The 22,012-nt window shown below is 35.5% G+C and overlaps 1 protein-coding gene across 2 annotated transcripts in view; it reads left to right on the top strand.

Moving 5' to 3' along the window:
* znf407.S (zinc finger protein 407 S homeolog) overlaps positions 1-22,012 on the top strand; it is a 243,277-nt gene that overhangs the window by 16,982 nt on the left and 204,283 nt on the right. For both annotated transcript variants that reach the window (XM_018223592.2, XM_018223591.2), the window contains exon 3: positions 4,754-4,868. In XM_018223592.2, coding sequence (XP_018079081.1) covers positions 4,754-4,868 — 115 coding nt within the window. The remainder of the gene's footprint in view (positions 1-4,753; positions 4,869-22,012) is intronic.

Here is a 22,012-nt window from a genome sequence, read left to right as displayed (position 1 = left end):
AGTAAGCACCGTATCGGTGCATGCGCAGTTGGAGCAGTCTTCCGCTTCGTGATAACTGCCCATCTGCCAAAAGTTGGGGGGTGGTTGCATACTCCTATAAGCACTAAGCGAACTTCCAAAACTAAATACAATTGTTTTTTTAAAACAAAAATACCTGTTTTTAAGAAAACATGATATATTGCACTATAGTTCTTAATATTTTTCAATTTTTCGTTATATCCCTGTATCTTTTTTTATTTTTGTTCAAGTGGCAGTATGCCAATTTGGATCCAATACCTGTCGTACCATCATGTTAGCCAGTCAGCTCCACTGCATTGCACTGAAAGCTTACTATAGTTATCATTTTTTGCTAGCCAATAAAGATACAGGTATAGGAACTATTATCCAGAATGCTTGAGACCTGGGGTTTTCCTGATAATGGATCTTTCCATAATTTCAATCACTATGCAAGTCTACCAAAAATCATTTAAACATTAATTAAAACCAATATGATTGTTTTGAATCCATAAGGATTATGAAAATATTTTTTGTTGGAAACAAGTGCAGTATATTGTTTTATTATGATTATTATGATTATTATTATTATTACAGAGAAAAGGGAATTTATTTTAAGAAATTTTAATTATTTAGTTAAAATCAAGTCTATGGGATTCCCGTAATTCTGAGCTTTCTGGATTCCAGATATCCGATAACATATCTGTATCAATTTTACATCAAGTTTGATATTTTTAATAGCTTATTAATGATGTAACTGGGTTAGCAAAGTTAGTAAGAGATTTCTGCCTTGCAATGCATTTACATAGAGAGCGAGTGTTTTGCTATGAGAGTATGAGGAATCTACAGAACAGCTGTCACTGGAGATCTAAAATAACATTAGTTATCTCTTGTGACTGATGATCTCTTCCCCTTTATACAGTGGGATTGGGCTATGGGCTAATAGCATCAATTGACCAGGATCCTAAATTGAGTTGTGTGAACTGAGAAAGATGTTTCCAACACTGTCTATATTTAAGCCTCTACTGGACCTTGGAGAAAACTTTGGGTTATTTGTGTTCAAATCCATTCTGAGTTACAAACTCATCATGTCCCTTTTAATTCCTCAGGCCATTACTGATTGAGTTCATCTGTGATTGATGTCCTGCTTTGTATTTATTACATACAGGGTTCAGTAAAAGCTTTTATAAGCACCTAATAGCCGCATTTATTATTTGTGTCCTTTGTGTCCAAGGAATGTAATAAAAGGATTTCCAGTGTAAGGCCATGACATGGGAAGAAAGGTGGGGGCTTCATGACTTGCTTAACATCACTTGAAACCACCTCATTTTTAAAGTTAGTAAAGGTGGCTTATGGCTGACATATCTGTATACACATACATTAACGTACAACTATCATTTCTTTTGTTTAGCATTTTATGTTTAGGTAATAAGCCTTCAAAATCACAAAGCAAAATTGACCTTAGAGCAGATAAATACCTATGGTATCTATGTTAAAGCTATAAAAAACCCTTCTATGAAGTAATAAATAAGTGAGTACATATGGTCCATGTTACTGAAGGGACCAAATCAAGGGAAGCAACTGTTTTCCTTGTTCCATGGAACCAGGTTGAGAGAATCAAGTGTTTGGCTGTGCTCATAAAACAAATATGTCTGTGATTGATGGATTACTTCTCCCATCATGCTTTAAAACGTAATAATGCACCCAAGAACAATTGAGTGGCGTAACACTGTTGTCAAAAGTATATGTTTCTTCAGAAGTCAAGAAGAAATTACCACAGAATGTTGCATCCTTCATAAAAGCATGCCAAATGCATTTATATGTCCACGGACCATCTTGGTGAATTCTCATTTTCAGTTTTTTTTTTACAAAAGAGATACATTATGCTGCTTAAATATATAAAATATCCCAAAATATTAGCCAAGATGTCCTTTTCAGCATTCTTAGCTACTGAGACTCGGACTCCCTATTTGGGCTATGCAAACTGAAGCCTGTTTTCAATCATCCTTGCTTTTTAGTATTCTGTTGTATTGGGAAGCTGTTGCCAAAGTTGTGCTATTAGTAACTCAAGCTGCATACATCAGTATCCCGCAGGGGAATAATGGCTCCTCCTTTCATACCTGCAAAGTTACTTTGCACTGTTTTACTGTTGTTTTTTTTTTTTACTTTATGTATATTTGGAGGGGTATTCTAACATGGTAAAAGGCAAAATGTTTTACGGTGCTGCTATACCAGAAAGGCAGCTCCAAGACAAAGTAATAATTAAAGTAAAATGGTCAAATATTCCTCCAACTAAATATTTACTCTTAATTGAATTGATCACTTTTCTGTAAAATCACTTTATTTTTCTCTGCCTTAAGCATGAACATTACGTTGTGAATTGTTTTATACATATCTGTGGAAAATGAATTGTGTCTTTGAAGAGTTCTTGCTACAATAAAAATTTAAGCAAGACAGGTTTTCTCATGTCTTCACTGTATTTCTAGTCACACTGTGAATCCAGTACCTTTAGTTGTAGCTGTTTAACCAAAACTTTACTGCATTTAGTACTTAAAAATAGGAATAAGGGCTCCTCCACGAGCATTCTGGACTGCCGTCCCCTGCGTTTCGTTTAAAGCTGTTTGACCACAGGGGAGCTCAGGCTCTTACCTGCATTGTCATAAGGAGGGCACCATATGTAAAAATTGAGTGTGTCTGGGCCTGCGCTCCCCTGCAGTCAAACAGATTTAAACAAAATGCAGGTAATGGCAGCCCAGGACACTTGTGTGGAAGAGCCCTAACCCTGGATATACAACTTTAATTTTTCTTAGGCATATATGTGGTAGAAGCAATTTCAATTATGGATCCACACACACCAATTTTCTGCAGTTTTCTTTAATTTTTATTCACCACCAATATCAACGTTTCGGGGGGTACAACCTCCCTTCGTCAGGAAGGGAGGTTGTACCCCCCGAAACGTTGATATTGGTGGTGAATAAAAATTAAAGAAAACTGCAGAAAATTGGTGTGTGCGGATCCATAATTGAAATTGCTACTATTGGAGGGCCTCGTCAGGCCGGAGGATAACCAGCACCACTAAAGCAGAAAAAGTGAGTAAAAGTTCCAGGTGTGCGGTGTAACCATTCCAATATATGTGGTAGACCCTTTAGTTGTATTGTGGCCCTCACTAAGTATGTCTTCTGAATTTGACATTTTAGGCCAAGTGCCTGAAATAATGTTGAGCAGAGGAAGCATTTTTCAAAGTTGCACGTGTATAGGTGACAGTTGCAGTTTGGGGCTATCACCTATGAAATTGGACATACAGTAGTTTGAAGTGTGACTACTTTTGGATCTTCACCCAGTAATCATCTTGTGCTGTCACTGTCAAGCATCCTTGTTGCTAAGGTTTGTTTAGTTGTCCTCAGAGATATTTATGTGGATAGAGAGATGGGCATAATTGAAATAAATGCTTATATTCACTAAGGCGTATATTTGAAGCTCTCATGTATTACATGCTTATACCAAAATGTTGATGTCTAATCAACACTTCCATATATGACAGCTGTCACTTAGTTACTTGTTATGTAAGCATTGTATGCCTTCATTATAGCAGACTTGGAAGTTTAACTGACAACCAAAACATAAACTTACTGGTGAATAATATGCTCATGAATGTGTGAGGAATCCACCCATAAAGGTGTGTGATTTTGCACCTGAAATAAAAACAAAATGAGGCAGCAGAGGAAGACTGAGGGTAATTGAGGTACTAAAGGGCTGATTTATCAAAAATCTAGTTGCCATTCTTTTTCTCGATTCAAGAACAGAGGAAAACCATGGACGCTGAAAAATGTATTTTCTGAAACTTCGAATCCACAGAATTTAGTAAAGAAAAAACTCGGCAAGTAAAAGCTGGCAGATAAAACAACTTTATTTTCCCAGTTTATGTAAGATTTGAGATGTTTCAGCCTTATTAAAATTGAATGGAACAATTTGTGACAATGTGATAAGCCAGCATTCGAGAAAAAACGTTGCACACATTTTGTCTTAATTTTTTTTTCCATGTCCACTTTTTCCCCCCACAAACTCGAACTTTGATAAATCTGCCCCAAACAGAACTGAAATACGAGTGGAACAGAAGAGGTAGCCCAAGGCTGTCCTTATAGTAGATAATAACATGTCATTTGGCCATACAGGTATCCACTGCTAAGTTATTCTCTTCAATGTCTTATTGACATTGTATAACAATAAAATGTATTGGTTATTTTCCATGCAGCTATTTTCCATCTTTGATATAAGACCTACAACTTTGTTCCAATGAGGCATCCTCTGGTCTGAGTAATGTCTACACCTCCTGTTGAGCGGTTGCAATTTTATGTGTGCATGTGCAGCTCCAAAAGGTCATGCTGTTTAGCTGACTCTATTCTGGTGCCCAGTTACCTGTAAAAGAGGAAAACCAATCATATGTTGAACCTCATCCAAGTTTTTCCCAGTTTGATCACTGTAGGTTTGGACTTCATATATGAGAGCAAGTTACACTAATGTCCTAGTTTTCGCACAGGCCAGTTGTAGAGATGTTAGACAACTTAGACAGACAGGTTAACAGCACCTCAGATGAATATTTTATGGCCAATGTTTTTCCTTAAATATCCACATTTCATCCTGTTACATTGTGCATGTGAAAGCAAGCAATACACGTGAAAGTTGAATAAACAAGTTGTTAAATCATTTATGAGATGTGTTTTATTATGTCAATCAAATTCTAATATTTGATATTCCTTAGGATCAAAGCCATTTAAGTGCAAGATATGTCACTTTGCGGCAGCTCAGCTGGGAGATGCCAGGAATCATGTGAAGAGACATCTTGGAATGAGGGAATACAAGTGTCATGTCTGCGGGTGAGTACATTACATATGGATTTGCCATGAATCATTCAGGGGAGAAAAGAATATAGAAGATGTACATTCCAGTAGATTTCAAGCTGAATACACATGGTGGCTAAATTATGCATGCATACCCTGCTTTTCATTGTTATGGTAAATTTCTTAAATACAGTTATGACATTTTTCTCCCACTCCTAATCCTGCTATGTGGATGAGCAATTGTGTAGGGCTACAAGGTCAATCTGAACCTGTAATCTGTAAATTGCCTAAATTATAGGATGTTCATACAGATTCCCAGAGAGAGCTGTAAATTCTATTTAATGACATTGAAAATATATAAAATACACTGTACTGTGAATTTATTTGCTGTCCTTTTCTTCCGACTCCTGCTTGAGAATCACTTGCTCTAATAACATTGATGTTCTCTTTATGACAATATACAGAGTAAATCTTACACATAAGACATAAGGGTATAGTGTATACAAGCTTAATATACATGCTTTATTCCAATTTTGTCCAAAATGTGTTTTCCTTTCGTGCTTAATGTTTTTCTCCTCAGAAGTATAATTTGCAATGTTTAATTGTCCTTCAAATATGTTACATTTAATAGAAGGCACTGAAACTTTTTAATGTAGAAGAAATTAATTTCAGGGAAATGGTTTAAAGGTTTTAAAATGCCATGGAATTATGGCATATCACAGGACATTCAAAGTTGGGTTTTAATGCCCTAGTTCTGATTAAAAATATATTTTAATGTTATTATGCCAAGGAAATTAATTGATATATGCATCATATAAAAACACTTTATTCAAACCTGTATAACCTGCTGGAGAGGTCATTTGACTAATGCATAAAGAGGCTCTAGTTCAATTGTAGTTCACACAATGCATGCATGATTGCAGGAGCTTTTTTTCTGCATAGCATGCGGCTTGTAAGTTTCAGCTTTCAGCTAAAATACATATTCATTCTACAAAGGTGCTATAATTAGCATTAGCCAAATATATTGCTATGGAATCTGTTATCCAGAATGATCAGGATTAGCAGAACCTCAAAACTTGCAATTGGTATTGGAATTAGGTGAAAAGAAAGAAAAGAGAGTATTTTGAATTGCCGATATCTCTGCATATAAATACAGGTATAAGACCTGTTATCCAGAATTCTCAGGACCTGGGGTTTTCCAGCTAACAGATCTTTCCCTAATTTGTATCTTCATACCTTGTCTACTAGAAAATCATGTAAACATTAAATAAACCCAATAATCTGGTTTTGCTTCCAATAAGGATTCATTATATTCTAATTTGGATCAAGTACAAGTTACTGTTTTATTATTACAGAGAAAAAGATAATAAATAATACAATTATTAATATAAATTTAAGTTTATGGGAGATGGCCATTCCGTTATTTAGAGCTTTCTTGGTAACGGGTTTCCAGGTTAACAGATCCTGTATAGGCCATTTATTGTAGTTGTGTTATGCCTATTTTTCCAGTTTTTTAAGTTTAAAACAAATTAAACCACCTCCCTGCTCTCATTTCATCTAGTCCATATCTTAGGGAAAGTATATAAATAGCAGTTCTACAGCCAGGGACTTGTGGTCTGTGTAAATACACAAGTAAAGAAAATGCAGTCTAGTCTCTTGTACATAGCTTTGTGTTCTTTAGGTTTACTTAAAGTGGACCTGTCACCCACACAAAAAAAACTGTATAATAAAAGTCCTTTTCAAACTAAACATGAAATCCCAATTAAATTTTTTATTAAAGCATTCATAGCTGTTTTAAGCACATTTAAAAATCTCAACTGTCAATCAAATATTGCCTGCCCCTCCTCTATGCCTTAGGCATAGAGGCAGGGCAGGCAGCTACTTTCACTTTCCATTCAACACTTCATAGATGTCACTGCTCTCCCCACATTCCCCCCCCCCATTATCTGAGCCATTTAATTGTGTAACCAGTGCCAGATTCTGAGATGACCCAAGGCTTGCCTTAATAACAGTGTTCACAAAATGGCTCCTACCCACTATACCTACTTGCTATAATTAAGACATCCCAGACTGAAGGAAACAAAATAATTTATACAGTGTAATTAAAGTTCATTTTGCTTGACTAATGTGATAAAATAGGACTTGGAATATTTTTTTGGTTCACAGGTCCCCTTTAACAGTAGAGATAGAAAGTGTAAAGTGCTAAATTTGGGAAAAGATATAATAACCTCAAAAGTCAATAGCTCTTGTGTGCAACACCCTTCCATTTTTAAGCCATATTTTGATGTCTTTGTTTTACATATCAGTTGTCAATGTAAAATAAGAAAGCTCAGCAAGAGAGATAATTTGGTAAAAATAAGATCTTAACTGTGGAAGTTTTAAAACCAACGAGTATAAGCCGAGGTACCTAATTTTACCTACGAAAACTGGGAAAACTTATTGACTTGAGTATAAGCCTAGGGTGAGAAATGCAGCAGCTACTGGTATTTAAAATGGATTTAAATGTCCTGCCCTCTAAAAATAAAATGCGAAGTGGATTTAGGCTCTGATTACAGTCCCCAATAGACTTTCTGGTTTTAGGGGCAGATTTATCAAAGGTCGAATTTCGAAGATAAAAATACTTTGAAATTCAACCATCGAATTGAAATACTTCGAATATCGAAGTTGAAGTTTTTTTCATAGAATTTGGGTATTTTGTGGTCGAAGTAAAATCGTTTGATCGCACGATTAAAACCTTAGAATCGAACAATTCGAAGGATTTCAGCAATCGATCGCATGATTTTACTTCGACCTCCAAAAACTAATATAGCACTTCGGCAGGTTTAATTTGGCGAAGTATTGAAGTTGAAGTTTTTTTAAAGAGACAATACTTCGATTATCGAATGGTCGAACATTCAAACGATTTTACTTCGAATCGAATTCGAAGTCGTAGTATCCTATTCGACTTCGAATAGGAAAAAAATTACTTTGAATTTTGAATTTTTTTACTTCGAAAATTCCCTCGAATTCACTTCGACCCTTGATAAATCTGCCCCTTAGTGTTGCCAAAAATATGGGTTGGATGTAATGAGGAAGGTGACATTGTAAAGGAGATAAAGTTGGGATGAATCAGGAGATGTAAGTATTGGTATTTGAAAAAAATAAAATTGTGGTTACCTGTAAGTACCGTACTGTACTTTCGTAATTCCCCGCCGTCACTCACGTCACATTCAGTGGCGGAGCTTCAGGGAAGAGGCGCACTGCGTCAGAAGCCTTGCAGCTCCGTAGTCGTGTCGATCAGCTAGGTAAGTTTATACTGACTCAAGTATAAGCCAATGTAGACATTTTCAGCACATTTTGGGTGCTGAAAAAGTCTGCTTATACTTGAGTATGTACAGTAATACATGTTCCATGGTGCTTTACAGAGTTTACATTACATCACATCAATCCCTGTTCAAGTGGAGCTTACAACCTCATGTTTCTGCATCTTACACTTCTTCTATGGCCAGGCTCATCAGGAGCCACTTGGTACCTCTTTGTTTTTGGAGTGTGGTAGAAATCCGGACTACCTACTCAAACCCCATGTCAGGCAGGAGATTTGACATTTGTCGGGAATCACTTGGTCCCTTATGCTAGCTAGCTATGCTCAGTTGCACAATAGCCCCATGTTAATCACTGGCTCTGCATTGCTTTGATTTCATTCTATTTCCAACCATCCGAACTTGTACTTTGCTGTGACTATATCACTTTTATAATCACCCTGATATTGTTCTTCGAGGTATAATTTCCTTATAAACTGGTGTTTTAAAGATTAATAAGATTATTGCATATTTTAGTAACCAATGAACTAAAGCTGATGAGAACAAGTTAATTCATAAATAAATACCCCTTTATGTAACATTTGGTTACATTACTTTAGTACAGTAGATATATTTCTTGTTCCTATCATTGAATTCTGGGCGAGGCAAAGGTTTAAGTGCAGTGGAGGAGTCTTTATTATTTGCTTTCTTGCTGTTTAACAGTTTCAGTATGTTTGAAGCAAACTATTTAAGCTCCAGATCGCAAAGTGTTAAACCAATGCCTCCTAGTTCAGATCTTCAGGGATAGATTGATTTAAAAGTTAAGAGAGGAGGTAGGAAAGTATAAAAGCTATCAGCACTGGAAAAAAATGGCTGTTGCATTAGAAGCAGCATGGATTGTCGGTACATTAACATTACTGACAATGTCAATTCATTATCATTGATGGCTAAATAATCTTGGAAATGCTCAGTAGACCTATTAGTTCCTGAGCATAAGCAGCTCATGCAGCATTTCTTCATTAGTTTTAATTGCTATAAATTTTACCTTTTTAAAAATCCTGCATTATCAGGTGAAATGATCTTTCTGCAACATTAACTCTGTAATTTTGTCACAAACAGAAGGTCCTGCACCATGTTTTGTTTGATCTGCAGGTTCTCTAATATCATATGGTTGCTGGTATAAGAAATCTAAAGGTCATCAAAATATTCTCCTGTCCACCCCCCAATTTAAAGCTATGGCCTAGATGCACATCCACATTTTAAGGCAACATTTTACAGATAAGATCTGGATTATAAGCATTAAACAATTCCTAAAATTATTATCTTTTATTACTGAGAATATAAAAATCACATTAGTGTTCCCCAAAATATATAGATTCATTGTATTACATAAATATATCATTATAAACATAAGCTTTATCAAAATGTTCATGCGTTTTTAAAGGGTAAGGGATTATATACCCCTGTATTTAAGAGCATGGGTTTTAATTTCATCTTTATGGATACATGTAACGTATATGACTGCAGCTTATTCTATGCAAGGATGTAACTATATATATTTTTTCTTATTATTCGAAACTGCCATATTGTTTGCCCTAGCAAGTACATATTTAATTTCTATAGAGTTAAATGATTTAGCTTCATTCTGTTTTAAGGTTGTTCATTATATTAGCAGTTTAAATGTAAAAGCGCTTAGATGAGCACCCTAAACAATTTAGTTTTATTTTTTATGGTTTACATATTCTTTAACAAAATATACGTTTTTCAATTGATCAGCACTTCTCTTATTTTAACCAAAAAAAAAGCTTTTTTTTAAATTTTTTTTTTAAACTCTTGAAGTTGACTTCAAGAGTAACTGCCTGACAGACATAGTACAGATGTGTATGTTCTTTACTAGCAATGCCAGGTGGTTCCCATTAAAGTAAATAGGATGCCATTAATTAATTAAAAATGAGGAGAGCACTCCAGGGTAGCAAAATGGTGTGATTGTTTTTATTCAAGGCTAATACACGACATGTTTTGGTCTTACATACCCTGTCTCAAGTGGGTTTTTGCACTCCTTTGCTGGCTGAAACACAATATAGAAGGTATTGCTCTGTATGCAGTCAGTCTTATATTCTTTTGCATCTTGTCCTCCCCACCTGTAATTTTTTGTTCCCTACCAATCAGTGTTTTGCATTCCCCACAAATGATTGCCTTTACTGCCCTGTCAGCCGTTGCTTTTCTCTTACCCTGTCAGCCGTTGCCTACTCCTGCCCCATCAGCTGTTGTTTTTCTCTTTCTCCAACAGCAATGATCTTCTTCTCTGCCGTCAGCCATTATTATCTTCTACTGCCCCAGGGATAGTCTTTTCACCCAATAATTTCCCACTACTACAGCTTTACTGCTTTCTGGATGCAATAATGTATCATTCAGCAATTTTTATATAAACATCTAATTCAAGTTCCATATTTTGATTGGATATTGGAGTATACAAACTTGTAATAATATTTGTGTCTGTTTAACGGTGCAACCTAGGGTATCTTTCTTATTTCAAAGAGCATTAAATAAAAACTTAATACATCCGGCAAAACAATTTTTTTTCGTGTGGCACCACCTAGTTTTTATGTATTAGAAGGGATTTTTGTGCGGATGATTATAATGTCACTTTCTGACCTTTGCAGCTTGAATAATTGTAAATCATTGCTTCATAACGTGTCAGAAAATGTCTCTACTAGGCAATTAAATGGCAGAATATAATAGACCAAATTATTGCCTGTCATGTTTTCAACAACAAAGTTAGTATTTGAGTTACACTTAATCATTACATGCATTAGCAACTTCATTGGAATCCAGCTTCGGGCTGAGCATGAAATACATTACATTATTTAAAGCTCTAATGGTACAAGTCATTTATTTGTGTTGAAGTGTACAACATGCAGAGTTTCATAAAGCAAAAAACACTTGAGAGCTTAATTTATCCAAATCAGTTGAAATGCAGATAAACACAAGTAGGAAAAATTAGTAATTTTTATAGGCTGGAAATATTTAAAAATACATGGTTGTGGGTAATTGTAGACAGCAGGAGTAAATGAAAATTTCAGCTGGCTCGATGGACTCAAGCTGTTGTGTGCTTAAATCATCAAAACAGTGTTAAATCATCAAAACAGTGTACTGAATATTTAACAATTCATAAAACACAGCCTGGCTACAAATTGGTCTAGCCTGGCACTGCTATCCTGGAACCTGAACACAGTTATTGATAGTTTTAGGCTGTTATTTTATTATGTTTGTTACATTTTTATTTTTCTCTCAGATCCTTCAATAATTGTTAAAAAATGGTTTTTCGAAAAAAAAATTTTCTTTTGTCTTGTCGATTATGTATCCATCTGTGCAAATAACCGTTAATCATGTGGTAAAGTGCTGTTTTCACACCATTTTGGTGTAGGTATCTATAACATCTATAGCCCCTTCCTTGGCCTCCTTGGATGGAGGTCAACATAAGCAGCAAGAACAAGCAGCTGCTATGGAAGACAGGAGAACTTAGAACCTATAGGGTGTCTTGAGCAATATTCTATTTTAAATTCATTTGTTCAAAGCAGGCCATCTTCCCAATAGTTTTGGTTTAGGGATGACTAAAAGATTTAACAGTGGGACCCAGTAACTTCTAATGATTTCATTGGAAATCACAACTGTATTCCATGTGGAAATCTGCTTCAAATCTTGATTCAAGTTTCAGAATTTTAAGTAATGGCAAAACTATATATAGCCTTTTAAGTATTATACCCTTTAATACCCTACATGAACCAAATGTCAATTATTTACCCTTTACTTTTTTTTATTTTTTATTTGTATGTGTTTTTTATTTATTTAAAGACTTAAGGTGGCTATACACTGGCTGGTTAAAGCTGCTGCTATCAGCCCTTTAGACCGATTTGTAATCTTATCTGCCAGTGTTTGGGGGCTTCCGCCAGGTCTCCCCGATCATTATCAGGCCAAAATTCAGCCAGATATCTATCGGGGAGGTTTGATTTTTCTGGCGATCAATAACCGCATTAGCTAGTTGATGCGGTCCTACAACCCATCTGCGCCCATTCCGATATTGCCCTGCTGTTGGTGGCCTACCGGGAAAATATCCGCTCGTTTGGCGACCACACCAAATGAGCGGATCTTGTCATGTTTGGCCACCCTTAGCCTATTAATGCCTGAATGTCCCTAAAACTTGTTGAAAAATGTTGTCTTCGAAGTGAGTAACCCAACATTTTTATCACTTTTATTAAATATTTGCTGTATATTGAAGAGGACTGAAATTATTGTCAGTAGTTTATGTATCTCTGTTTCCTGTCTCATATTTGCTTTTGGTACAATATTTTAAGATTCCTTTAAATAAACTGATTTTCACTACTGACTGAGGATCAGAAAAGCTTGTTATATTGATTGTTACCTAATCATGCCTATTGGCTTTTTTAATTAGAAACCCTGTATGCATTTGGTTCTCTATTCCCCAATCTATGTTTGCTTTTTTAAGTTTCCAATCAGTACTTTTATTTTCAGGATATTTTTTTTTCTTACTCCAAGATTGAAATGTTCTTCTGTATTGCTATTTCCTCTGATTCTTTTCATATATCATATACATGCAGTAGTAATCTGGAGCCATTCTTGGCACATCCCATATGACATTCTCTAATTATGACAATTTTTCATCCTGCACTTGCCAGATACATTGAAGTAAAATCCTCATATGCAATAATGGCACCAGTGAGAATAGAGCTTTCAGATCAGCTGTTGGAGCATAGCTGAATTAGGTTGTGCTCTAAAAACCTCATTCGGCCCTAAATAAGATGCTCATGTTCCATTCAGTTGTCTGTTTAGAACTTGTGTTGTTGATGATCATTAGCTCAATTATTGTTAAAAAGAGCATAATGTGAATATGTGAATAACAGTAGTGGCTTTTCACTGAACAATAATTACTCTTCTTCTAGATTATTCATTTTATTTCCAGTTTCAATAATTATGTTGCATGTTCATGCATTCATCCTTTAAGTACAATTGTAAATTGGGGGAAGACTTAATTTATAAAACAAATCCATTTCCTAAAATAGAAATATCGTAACATATTTTTGAAAAGAATTCTGTGTTGTAAGTATTTCAGATGCAAAATTACCATGTTTATATTTTATTTGTTAACATAGCCTTAAAACGCTGTTTTTAATTTGATAACCGTATCAGTCTGATAAATCTGTTTTATATAAAGGCAACAGACTTCTCTGATCTGATTAGCCTGTGGGACATAGGTTTTTTTAAAACGTATTAATAGTGTTTGTCTTTTAGTTGTATCCAGAAAACACAATACACATTTTTTAAAAGACCCTTATTACCTTTGTGGCAGATATGCCTGTAAACACATAAACCAGAAAATACCACAAACATTGATATTTCCGGTAAACATGTGTAATTGTATACAAAACTCTGTTGCCTACAAAGCCACAACATTACTTCCATTAGGCCAAGGTGTTTCCGGTGCCATTATGCCTTTATAGCACTAAATTGCAGTTCACCTATTGACAGTGAAAAGATTTTTTTTTTGTGATTTTGACAGTCATCCTCTATGTTCCTGTGCACATACACAGTTGAATGAAGTCCTGCTTTCTGCTGTTTCTATGCATACTGTTCCTGTTCAAGAACAATTCACATTGTTAATCATTCAGTATGGCTGTTAAAAAAGAATTGTAAAAAGCATCCCTAATGCTTAATACATGATAAACGTCATCTAGTATTTCTATTCAGAAAGCATAACACCCTTCAAAACCGATCACAGCCTATTTTGTGGTTTGATTTAATCACAACTGTTTACTTCTACCTGTGAAAAATGTTATAATGGTGGCAACGTGAAGCACATATAAAGTAAGCAGTCTTGTCAACTACAGCATTCAATTTGTCTTGGATTTGGAACAAGTAATCCTCCAAAAATATGTTTGGCTGTCATCTTGAATCGTCTTTGCCTAATGCCAGTTTTCTGTGTAATTGTATTCCTCCCCTTCCAACTCCACCCCTTGCTATTCTTTTTCAGCTTGTGTCTAATGGACTATATGATCTACATGCATAATACAACTGATTTAATGTTTCTGCTTAGGTCAGGTTGCTTTCTCAAATTAATTTTTAACCCACTCATTCACTAAAGAAATTAATTACATGCCATTGTATATGTACTAAATTAAGAACAACACAAAACAAATTGAGTGCTATGGTTAGGCAGTTCAACACTGTGTGGAGAAACAAGAAAAAAAAATGAAGAGCCCTTCCCTTCCCCTATATTCCAACAGTGTGGGTACCATGGGCACATAGAACATGGGTTCAATCTTATGTTGTTGGGAAATAAACATAGTGATGACGGCACAATCTTGGGAGAGCACAAAGGAAATAATTTTTTTTTCATATTTATTACGTCAAATATTAAAAATGTAACCCTAGGTTAAAATGACGAGAGTGGAGCTTACACTCCCAAAACTAACCCTTAACAAAGAGCACACAGATAAACTGATTTTGTTATACACGGGCATTCTTTATATCAAGTTTAACATATCATCTTAATGTTTAAATATTTAAGTACATACTAAATCTTGAGCGCCACATGTGACTTGAGTCTTAGACTACATGTCAAATTAATTTCTGGGTAAATTCATTTAGACACTATTGCGATTAGGATCGCATCATCTAGTCAGAGGTCTGACCATAGTCCCCTTCTGGTATAAGTAAATATAGTCCTGTTACGTCCGTTAATAGCACTTCAAACAAACACTATACACACATGTACAGGTGTTAATTAGTTTGCTCCAGTAATCTTACGTTCATGCTTAGCATGCAAATATGATTTCATTTATAATTGCGTTTAACATAGTTTTTCATTTGCTATAGATTTGCTATACCATTTAGTCACTCAGCTTGCAGAGGTAGAGCCCCTGCTTAACTAACTTCAGATACTAAAATTAATGTTAAATGGTAAAGGAAGCCCATCTGATGTCAGAAGGAACAGTTCAGTGTACAGCGTATATTCCACTACTCACTATGTAATACCGGTCTGAACCCCCGTATCCAAGATAGACTCATGCAACACCTCCAACTCTTTATCCAAGTTGATCATTTAAAAAATCAGACTGGCGCACTTTCAAGAGTCCCTTATGGTTGTAGACGAGTGAGAATTAGCTCAGATACTCGAGAACACTACAATCTATTTTCTTGTAGTTACTCTTCCACTTCTCTGGTGGAAAATGCAGCAGGTGTAACCCATTGCAGGGCATGAGCCATCAAGATCATTTTGATATTGGCATTTGCATTGAGCTCTTCTTTGAAGAGCATAGCTCACCTACCAGTATGCCACCGTCTAACCACTACCCCCGTCAGTGGCTTGCTTTACTATTGTTTTAGTGTCTGTTTTCACTATAGGAGGGGCAGAGTAAGTATTCCATGATTAGATCATAAATGTAAAATATTTTTCTACTTTATAACGGTCATTGTTTTCACTGTTGCTGATATGTAGCCTCCAATATCACACTGAATAAAGTTGCCTCTGTTATGCTGAGTTATTCAAGTTTGTGTGGGTAGCATGCTCCTGCTCACTGCCACACATTCTGTCTTCAGAATTTCAAAGTGTCATGGACATGGCACGCTCATAGCAGATAACGTGCACCTGTTTGATCTCTAAATAGGAATTGCAGACTTTACCATCCAGATAAGAGCTAGCTGTGTTTTTATGCTAAATGCATTCTTTAGCAAACCAATGCTCTTATCAGGTGCAATACATTTAATAAACCGTTCTCCCCCATAAATATGGTGCTGTAATAAATTCAGTTCCTTGGATGTTGGAAAGATCCCATTGCTTGATGTCCAGACCCAGATAATTTCACTTCAGTTAATTATTTTTGTGTGTATATAATGGTTTAGAATATCCTACAGAAGTAAGGGTGCATCTTTATTTTTCTTGATGTGTATATGTGAAAGCAGTTTTAGAGAAATGTTTTTATACCCACCCACATATTACAATTGAAATAGCAAGAATACAAAAGTGTTGTTACAGAATAATACTTAAACTAACCATTTATGTCTTTCTAAATTGTTTTAGCCCCAATGTGTAAGAAAGTGCTAATTTTATGCAAGTTCTGATTAAATCCTTGCTAATGTCATCCTTAAAGCTCTCATTTAAAAAAAAGTCTTGGAAAATGACAGTTTTAAAAATAGACAAAATTACATGTTAGTTATGAAGAGCGATGGAATTTATTGAGCCGAAATGTTTTGAAGGCGACTTAAGAATCTTGCACTTTGGGAAGAAGTTAATGACTGATTAACAACAGCAATTAAAAGATGAGGAAAAGGTATATAATTAAAATTGCAGTACTTGCTTTGTCAAGAACGTGTGTCATCTATTGTGTACTTGTTAAAAGCTGAAGAAAAAGAAACCAGCATTTAATTTCAGGCCCGTTTTGAAGAAGAGGCTGATAATTTGCCTGTAGATGCTTGTGTGAAGGTTGTAACTCATGTTTAAGCGAGACTGTGTCATTAGAAGTTCACAGCCATGTATTTTCTGTTGACAGTCATCGACAGAGAATATTTGGCAGTCAGAAGTAATTTAACTTAATTAATGGGATGCATATTTGATGGAGGAATAAAGTATTCAGGCTCAGCAAAGTGGAAAAAGGAAAGATTTAGTGGGAGTAAAAGGTTGAAGAATGTAATTTGTGCATTCATTCCGCTGCTTAGAATTATGAATTGTCTTGCCGGGATAGAAAACTGTACTGATCCTCAGAAGAAAATGTGCTGTCCCTCAACAAAGACAGCAATCACTATGACAGTCTCTATGATTTAGCTGATACTAGAGAGAGAGCAGGTTTCAACAAACAGAGCATTGTATTATTCTGGGAACTCTTTTAGAGTGGTTAGAAATCCGTTGGTTACATTTCAGCATGACTCTTCACATCTGTGACTTTTGGTTGTCCAAGTCACGTCATTTTTCCATGTTGCCGCTGTGGTTCACTTTGTAAAACAAAGTCATGTAAAGGATTGCTGCTGGATTATTGTTTATAAATGAACTCTTGCTGTGATGTACATCATTTGCAGAATGTATACGAATACAACGAAAGGGAGGCAAAGTTAGTGTTTTCAAAATGTTACTGTAAGTGAAGAGAAAAAGTTATTAGCAGAGCCTTGTTAACACCGGTAGCTGATGACTTTTGTATGATAGGGTCTCTAGCATTGTATAGATATAGTAGTGTGTTAATCTGCTTGCAACATTTCCATATTAAGTATCTATTTTATATTATGTGGGAGGAGTGGTTACGACATTTAAGTGACTAAATCTGACTTGGGAAAGCCTGGTTGTGCACTATAAAACAATATTTCCTTGATCCCCCCCCCCTCACTCCTGTGAGTGTGTTAATTGAGACTTCAAGGGATATCATGCTTGTGGAATTCAGAGAACACATTCAAGTGTTTCTCCAAAGCGGGGTTGACTGTTAAGAGCAGTCTTATATCATATTAAATAATTGCAGATATAATTAGGCAGTCCTGTTCTACACTGAATCACACCTTCTGTTTTGAAAAGGCTTTGCTTTGTTTTCTTTCATGCAGTGTGGAGAGTCCTTAAATAGCATTATACAGGAGAGTGGTTGACATAAAAAAAAAAAAAAGTTAGAAAACTAAAGCCATTTTAGTTTTAAAATAACTTTCTGTAAACTGGTTATCTTACATTAAACTATACAACAGTGTTTAACAGTATGGTGCAAATAACAAAGAGTACAGGTATAGGATACATTATCCAGAAACCCTTTATCCATAAAGCTCTAGGTTATGGAAAATAAAATAATTCAAATGTTTAAAAATGATTTCCCTTTTCTCTGTTATAATAAGACAGTACCCTGCACTTGATCCTAACTAAGCTATAATTAATCCTTATTGGTGGTGCCTCTCCAATGATATGAGAGATGGGTGTGTTGGCATGGGTATATTAATCTGTGGTCAGGTCAGGCTCAGGTTGGGTTAGCAAGTGTTAGGGCTGCATGGTAGAATTTTGGACCTGCACATCCTATGTTGAATCACCATGTCAATGAACAGTGTGTAAGCAGATGTGGAAATTGAGTTGCATCTGCACTTATGAAAAAGTTATAGTGAATGCATCCATTATAATACTGCATGTTTTGTTTTTTAAAGGAAAATATAAGCTTAGTTAAATATGGGCCTATATTATTAGTCAGCAGCCCAATATACCCTCAACTTCTTAGGTTCTTCCACAACAGCCCGCCCCCACTTCCCCATGGAGAAGGACATGGCTTGTGCACTGTATCAGGGTGCACCATACTGCCATTGATGTGCTTCCGCCTGTTCTTCTTGCAGGCACTAGCACACTGTATTTTTTAGAATGAGAATGCTACAATACATGCACAAGCAATTCTTATTCAGAACAAACCTAAAACCTTTCCCTAGACTTTTGAACTAAAAAAAGGAGAGATAGCTTGCTACCTTGAAGTGCTTTCTGCATGTGTAGATTATTTCTTAGGATGTCAGTAATGTCTATGTCAGATTCAACAGGGTACCTTACATGCAGCCAATTGTTTATTGAAGTCTTTCTCTACGGCAGTGCTTTTTTAGACCGCTTTACCAGTAGTACTTCATGATAAATTTAGAACTGTGGGTAAGTTCTAAAACATAAATATATGTTCACCCAAAATGTTACCTTAGTTTGTATATATGCAGATTTTATAGTAATGTAAAGGAGAAAAACAAGCATGCATCCTAAAGTGGTTTTCAGGATAGCCCAGCTTATCCACATTAAGCCCCTCTTTTAGCATACGTTCTGTCCAATATGTCTTTAAATGTCCATTGTAAATGTTTTTATTACTTTATATTATTAAAAATAAATATGACTATGTCCTGTAGGAGGATAAATAACTTCTGTTTTGAATAGTGAGTGAATAAAGAGTTTCAGTAAAAACCACAAAAAAATGCCATATTTTAAGACAATTCAATGAGCTGGTTGTTGAAATGCCATTGAAATAAATGGTATTCAATGATTACATTTCAACAACATTGTTTTTTCCCCCCCAACCCTTATAAATATAAAATTCTACTTTAATAAGTTTGTTAAAGGAGAACTTAACCCCCCGCAATGTTAAGTCCCCACTGGCCCCCCTCCATTGGCCCCCTCCCTGCCTCCCCACTTTACCCAGAATTCTGTCACCTCTTGAAATAGTGAGCGCACATGCAGAGTGAGAGCAGCGGCGCTGACTGGTGCCATCTTCTTCTCTTCTGTTACCTAGTGTCTTCTTTCTCCCTTTCGCCAATTTTCATCTCTTTCAACGCATTTGCAGTTGTTGCGAATCAGAATATTGCTCCAACTGTGCATGCGCCATTACGCCAATCACTTCATAAAGATTACCGAAGAGAAGAAGATGACGCCCGTGAGCTCCGCTGTGCTCACTCTGCATGTGCGCTCACTATTTCAAGAGGGGACAGAATTGTGGGGTTAGACTGTGTAGCAGGGAGGGGAGCCAACGGAGGGGCCAGTGGGTACTTTAAATTGCGGCGGTTTAGTTCTCCTTTAAAGTACATACTTAACATAACCATTGTACTTTCTTCACCTGCTTAAAGCACAGACAAAAGTTGGCATTCTATACAGGGTAACCTTTAACTTTGTATGTATAATGCACATTATCAAGAGACTTTACCTGATGGTTTGTAAGGGTTATACTATAAGGGCTATTGCAGACGGGATATTATGCTGCCCTCACTTAATATCTGCCTGCAAAGGCAACAATATGTTCAAAGCTACATTCCTGCTGGAATTAAGCTAAGTCGTTATCGATAAATAATTTGCATTGTGTAGTAGGCTTCTAAAAAATTTTTAAGACAGTATGCTATGGTACGAGATTTGCTTGAACATGTACACAACCCACAGGTGGGAGTATCAGGATAAAGTATTTCTCTTAAGATAACTAAAATTGTCAGGCTTACAGGCCTGACTGTTACGTTTATCAACCTCAGGATTAATAGCACTTGAGTAGATTCCTCAGACCTGTGGTGTTTTATAGGAAAGATGGGCAAATCATTAAAAATGATGTGTATGTTTTGTATTTTTATCATTAAATCAGATCTGAACTATTAGTTGTCCACTTTTCTTCTTTTCTTGTGTTTTGAGGGCATGATTTCAACTATAGTGATCATTAAAAAGCGATGTTTGTACTATTTTACTAGGTTAGATGTGAATATCTCCTCTTTAGTGTTTTGTGTGTATCTATATACTTTTGATACACCATTATATTTTATATCTGTTTATTTTGAAGAATTGTTCAAACTATGTGCCCATTGATTTAGGACACCTGGCTTTCCTTTAAGAGCTTTGTATGGTTGATGCACTATATTTTTAGTTTTTGCAACAATTGGGCAGATGCATTTGTGATTTATATGTCCCTGAATAAAACTGCAAGGAACAGATTTAAAACCCACACCGACCATCAAATACAGTAGATGTATATAAACTGAATAGTATCTGCAAATGGCTTAATTTGCCAAGCAGTAATGTTATGCTGCTATTCAAAATTAGAGCGTAGCAAAACATATTTAAAATAATTATGAGAACACAAGAACACGTAGTTATGTCTTAATAAGTATATATAACATGCATGTGTAGAAGTAAAGAGCATTTAAAAAGAAAAAAACGATCTGCGTTTTTATAGCTAAGTGGGGGGGGTGAGCTGAAGAGAATGCCCAATGTATACTTCTGTTTTCACTCTGCTACAGTGTGATATGACTTACGGGAATCTGCAATCATGTTCAACAGCATCAGTGTATCTTACTGTGAGCGCAATAAAAAGTAACAAAAATGGATATAAAAAAACAATATCCAGATTACAGCAGGACAAACATAGACTTGTGAATTCCTTGCTATGAAAAAATACATTAAAAATAAGACGCATCCAATTTTACTGTAGATAATCAAGACAGGTTAAAATACAATTGCTGCCAGTACTAGGCTATCTCTTTTCTACCAAAATGTTTGAGCAATGATCAGCCGCTTCACATTCAAGAAGGTTTGTTCTGCAGACATATATTTCAAGCATATCTTTTAACACGAAGCTTAACAAGTAGGGGAAGTGCTTTCACACAGAGCTATGCAAGCTGGATGACCTGTCAAACCATTTTTTGATTCAAGAAGTAGATAGCCTAGGATATGTCTTTTTACAGAAAAAATTTGAAAATAAATATTTGAAATAAATAAAAAAGTGAGCAGTGACTATGTAGCCTGGTAATTTAATTTGTGAAAAATTAAATTATGAAAAAATTTGAAAATAAATATTTGAAATAAATAAAAAAGTGAGCAATGACTATGTAGCCTGGTAATTTAGATATTGGTCTTGTGGGTCACCATATTGCTACATTATATTACTTTTATGTTTCTGTGCCATAACGTTTAGGTTTTACATGCCTTATGCAGTAGAATTTCATTACAATAGCCACATTTGAATAATTTAAAAGGGGCAATACCTTTTTTTCAACACTGATTCAATGAATAGGTATTGGGCTGAACATATTTCTTGCATGTTTTAGTAAAGAAATGTTTGTGGTTTCTTTTTTGTTTTTTGCTCTAAACAGGGCAAAGATGAAAACTGAAAGTAGGCTACATTCCAACATTCTTGTTCTTAGGAGAACAAATCATAAGTCTGAGTATACAAACCCTTTAACTCATTGGTCATTATAAGTCATATTCCTCTACGCAGGGTTGTAGCAAAGATTTATCTAAGAGAGTGTTTGTGTCACTCCAATAATAATGCTTTTAGCCTTTTCAAACTGGAAACCAAGGCATGGGTGGGAAATAAAGTGATTAAATGGTTCACAAAGTTGCATAATGCACTTGAGCAGAAGGTGATAATTAAACAT

The sequence above is a fragment of the Xenopus laevis genome, chromosome 6S (genome assembly GCF_017654675.1).
Source record: "Xenopus laevis strain J_2021 chromosome 6S, Xenopus_laevis_v10.1, whole genome shotgun sequence".
In the NCBI taxonomy this organism is placed as follows: domain Eukaryota; kingdom Metazoa; phylum Chordata; class Amphibia; order Anura; family Pipidae; genus Xenopus; species Xenopus laevis.
The sequence above is the reverse complement of the archived record's forward strand: the minus strand, read 5'-3'. Positions and strand labels throughout refer to the sequence as shown.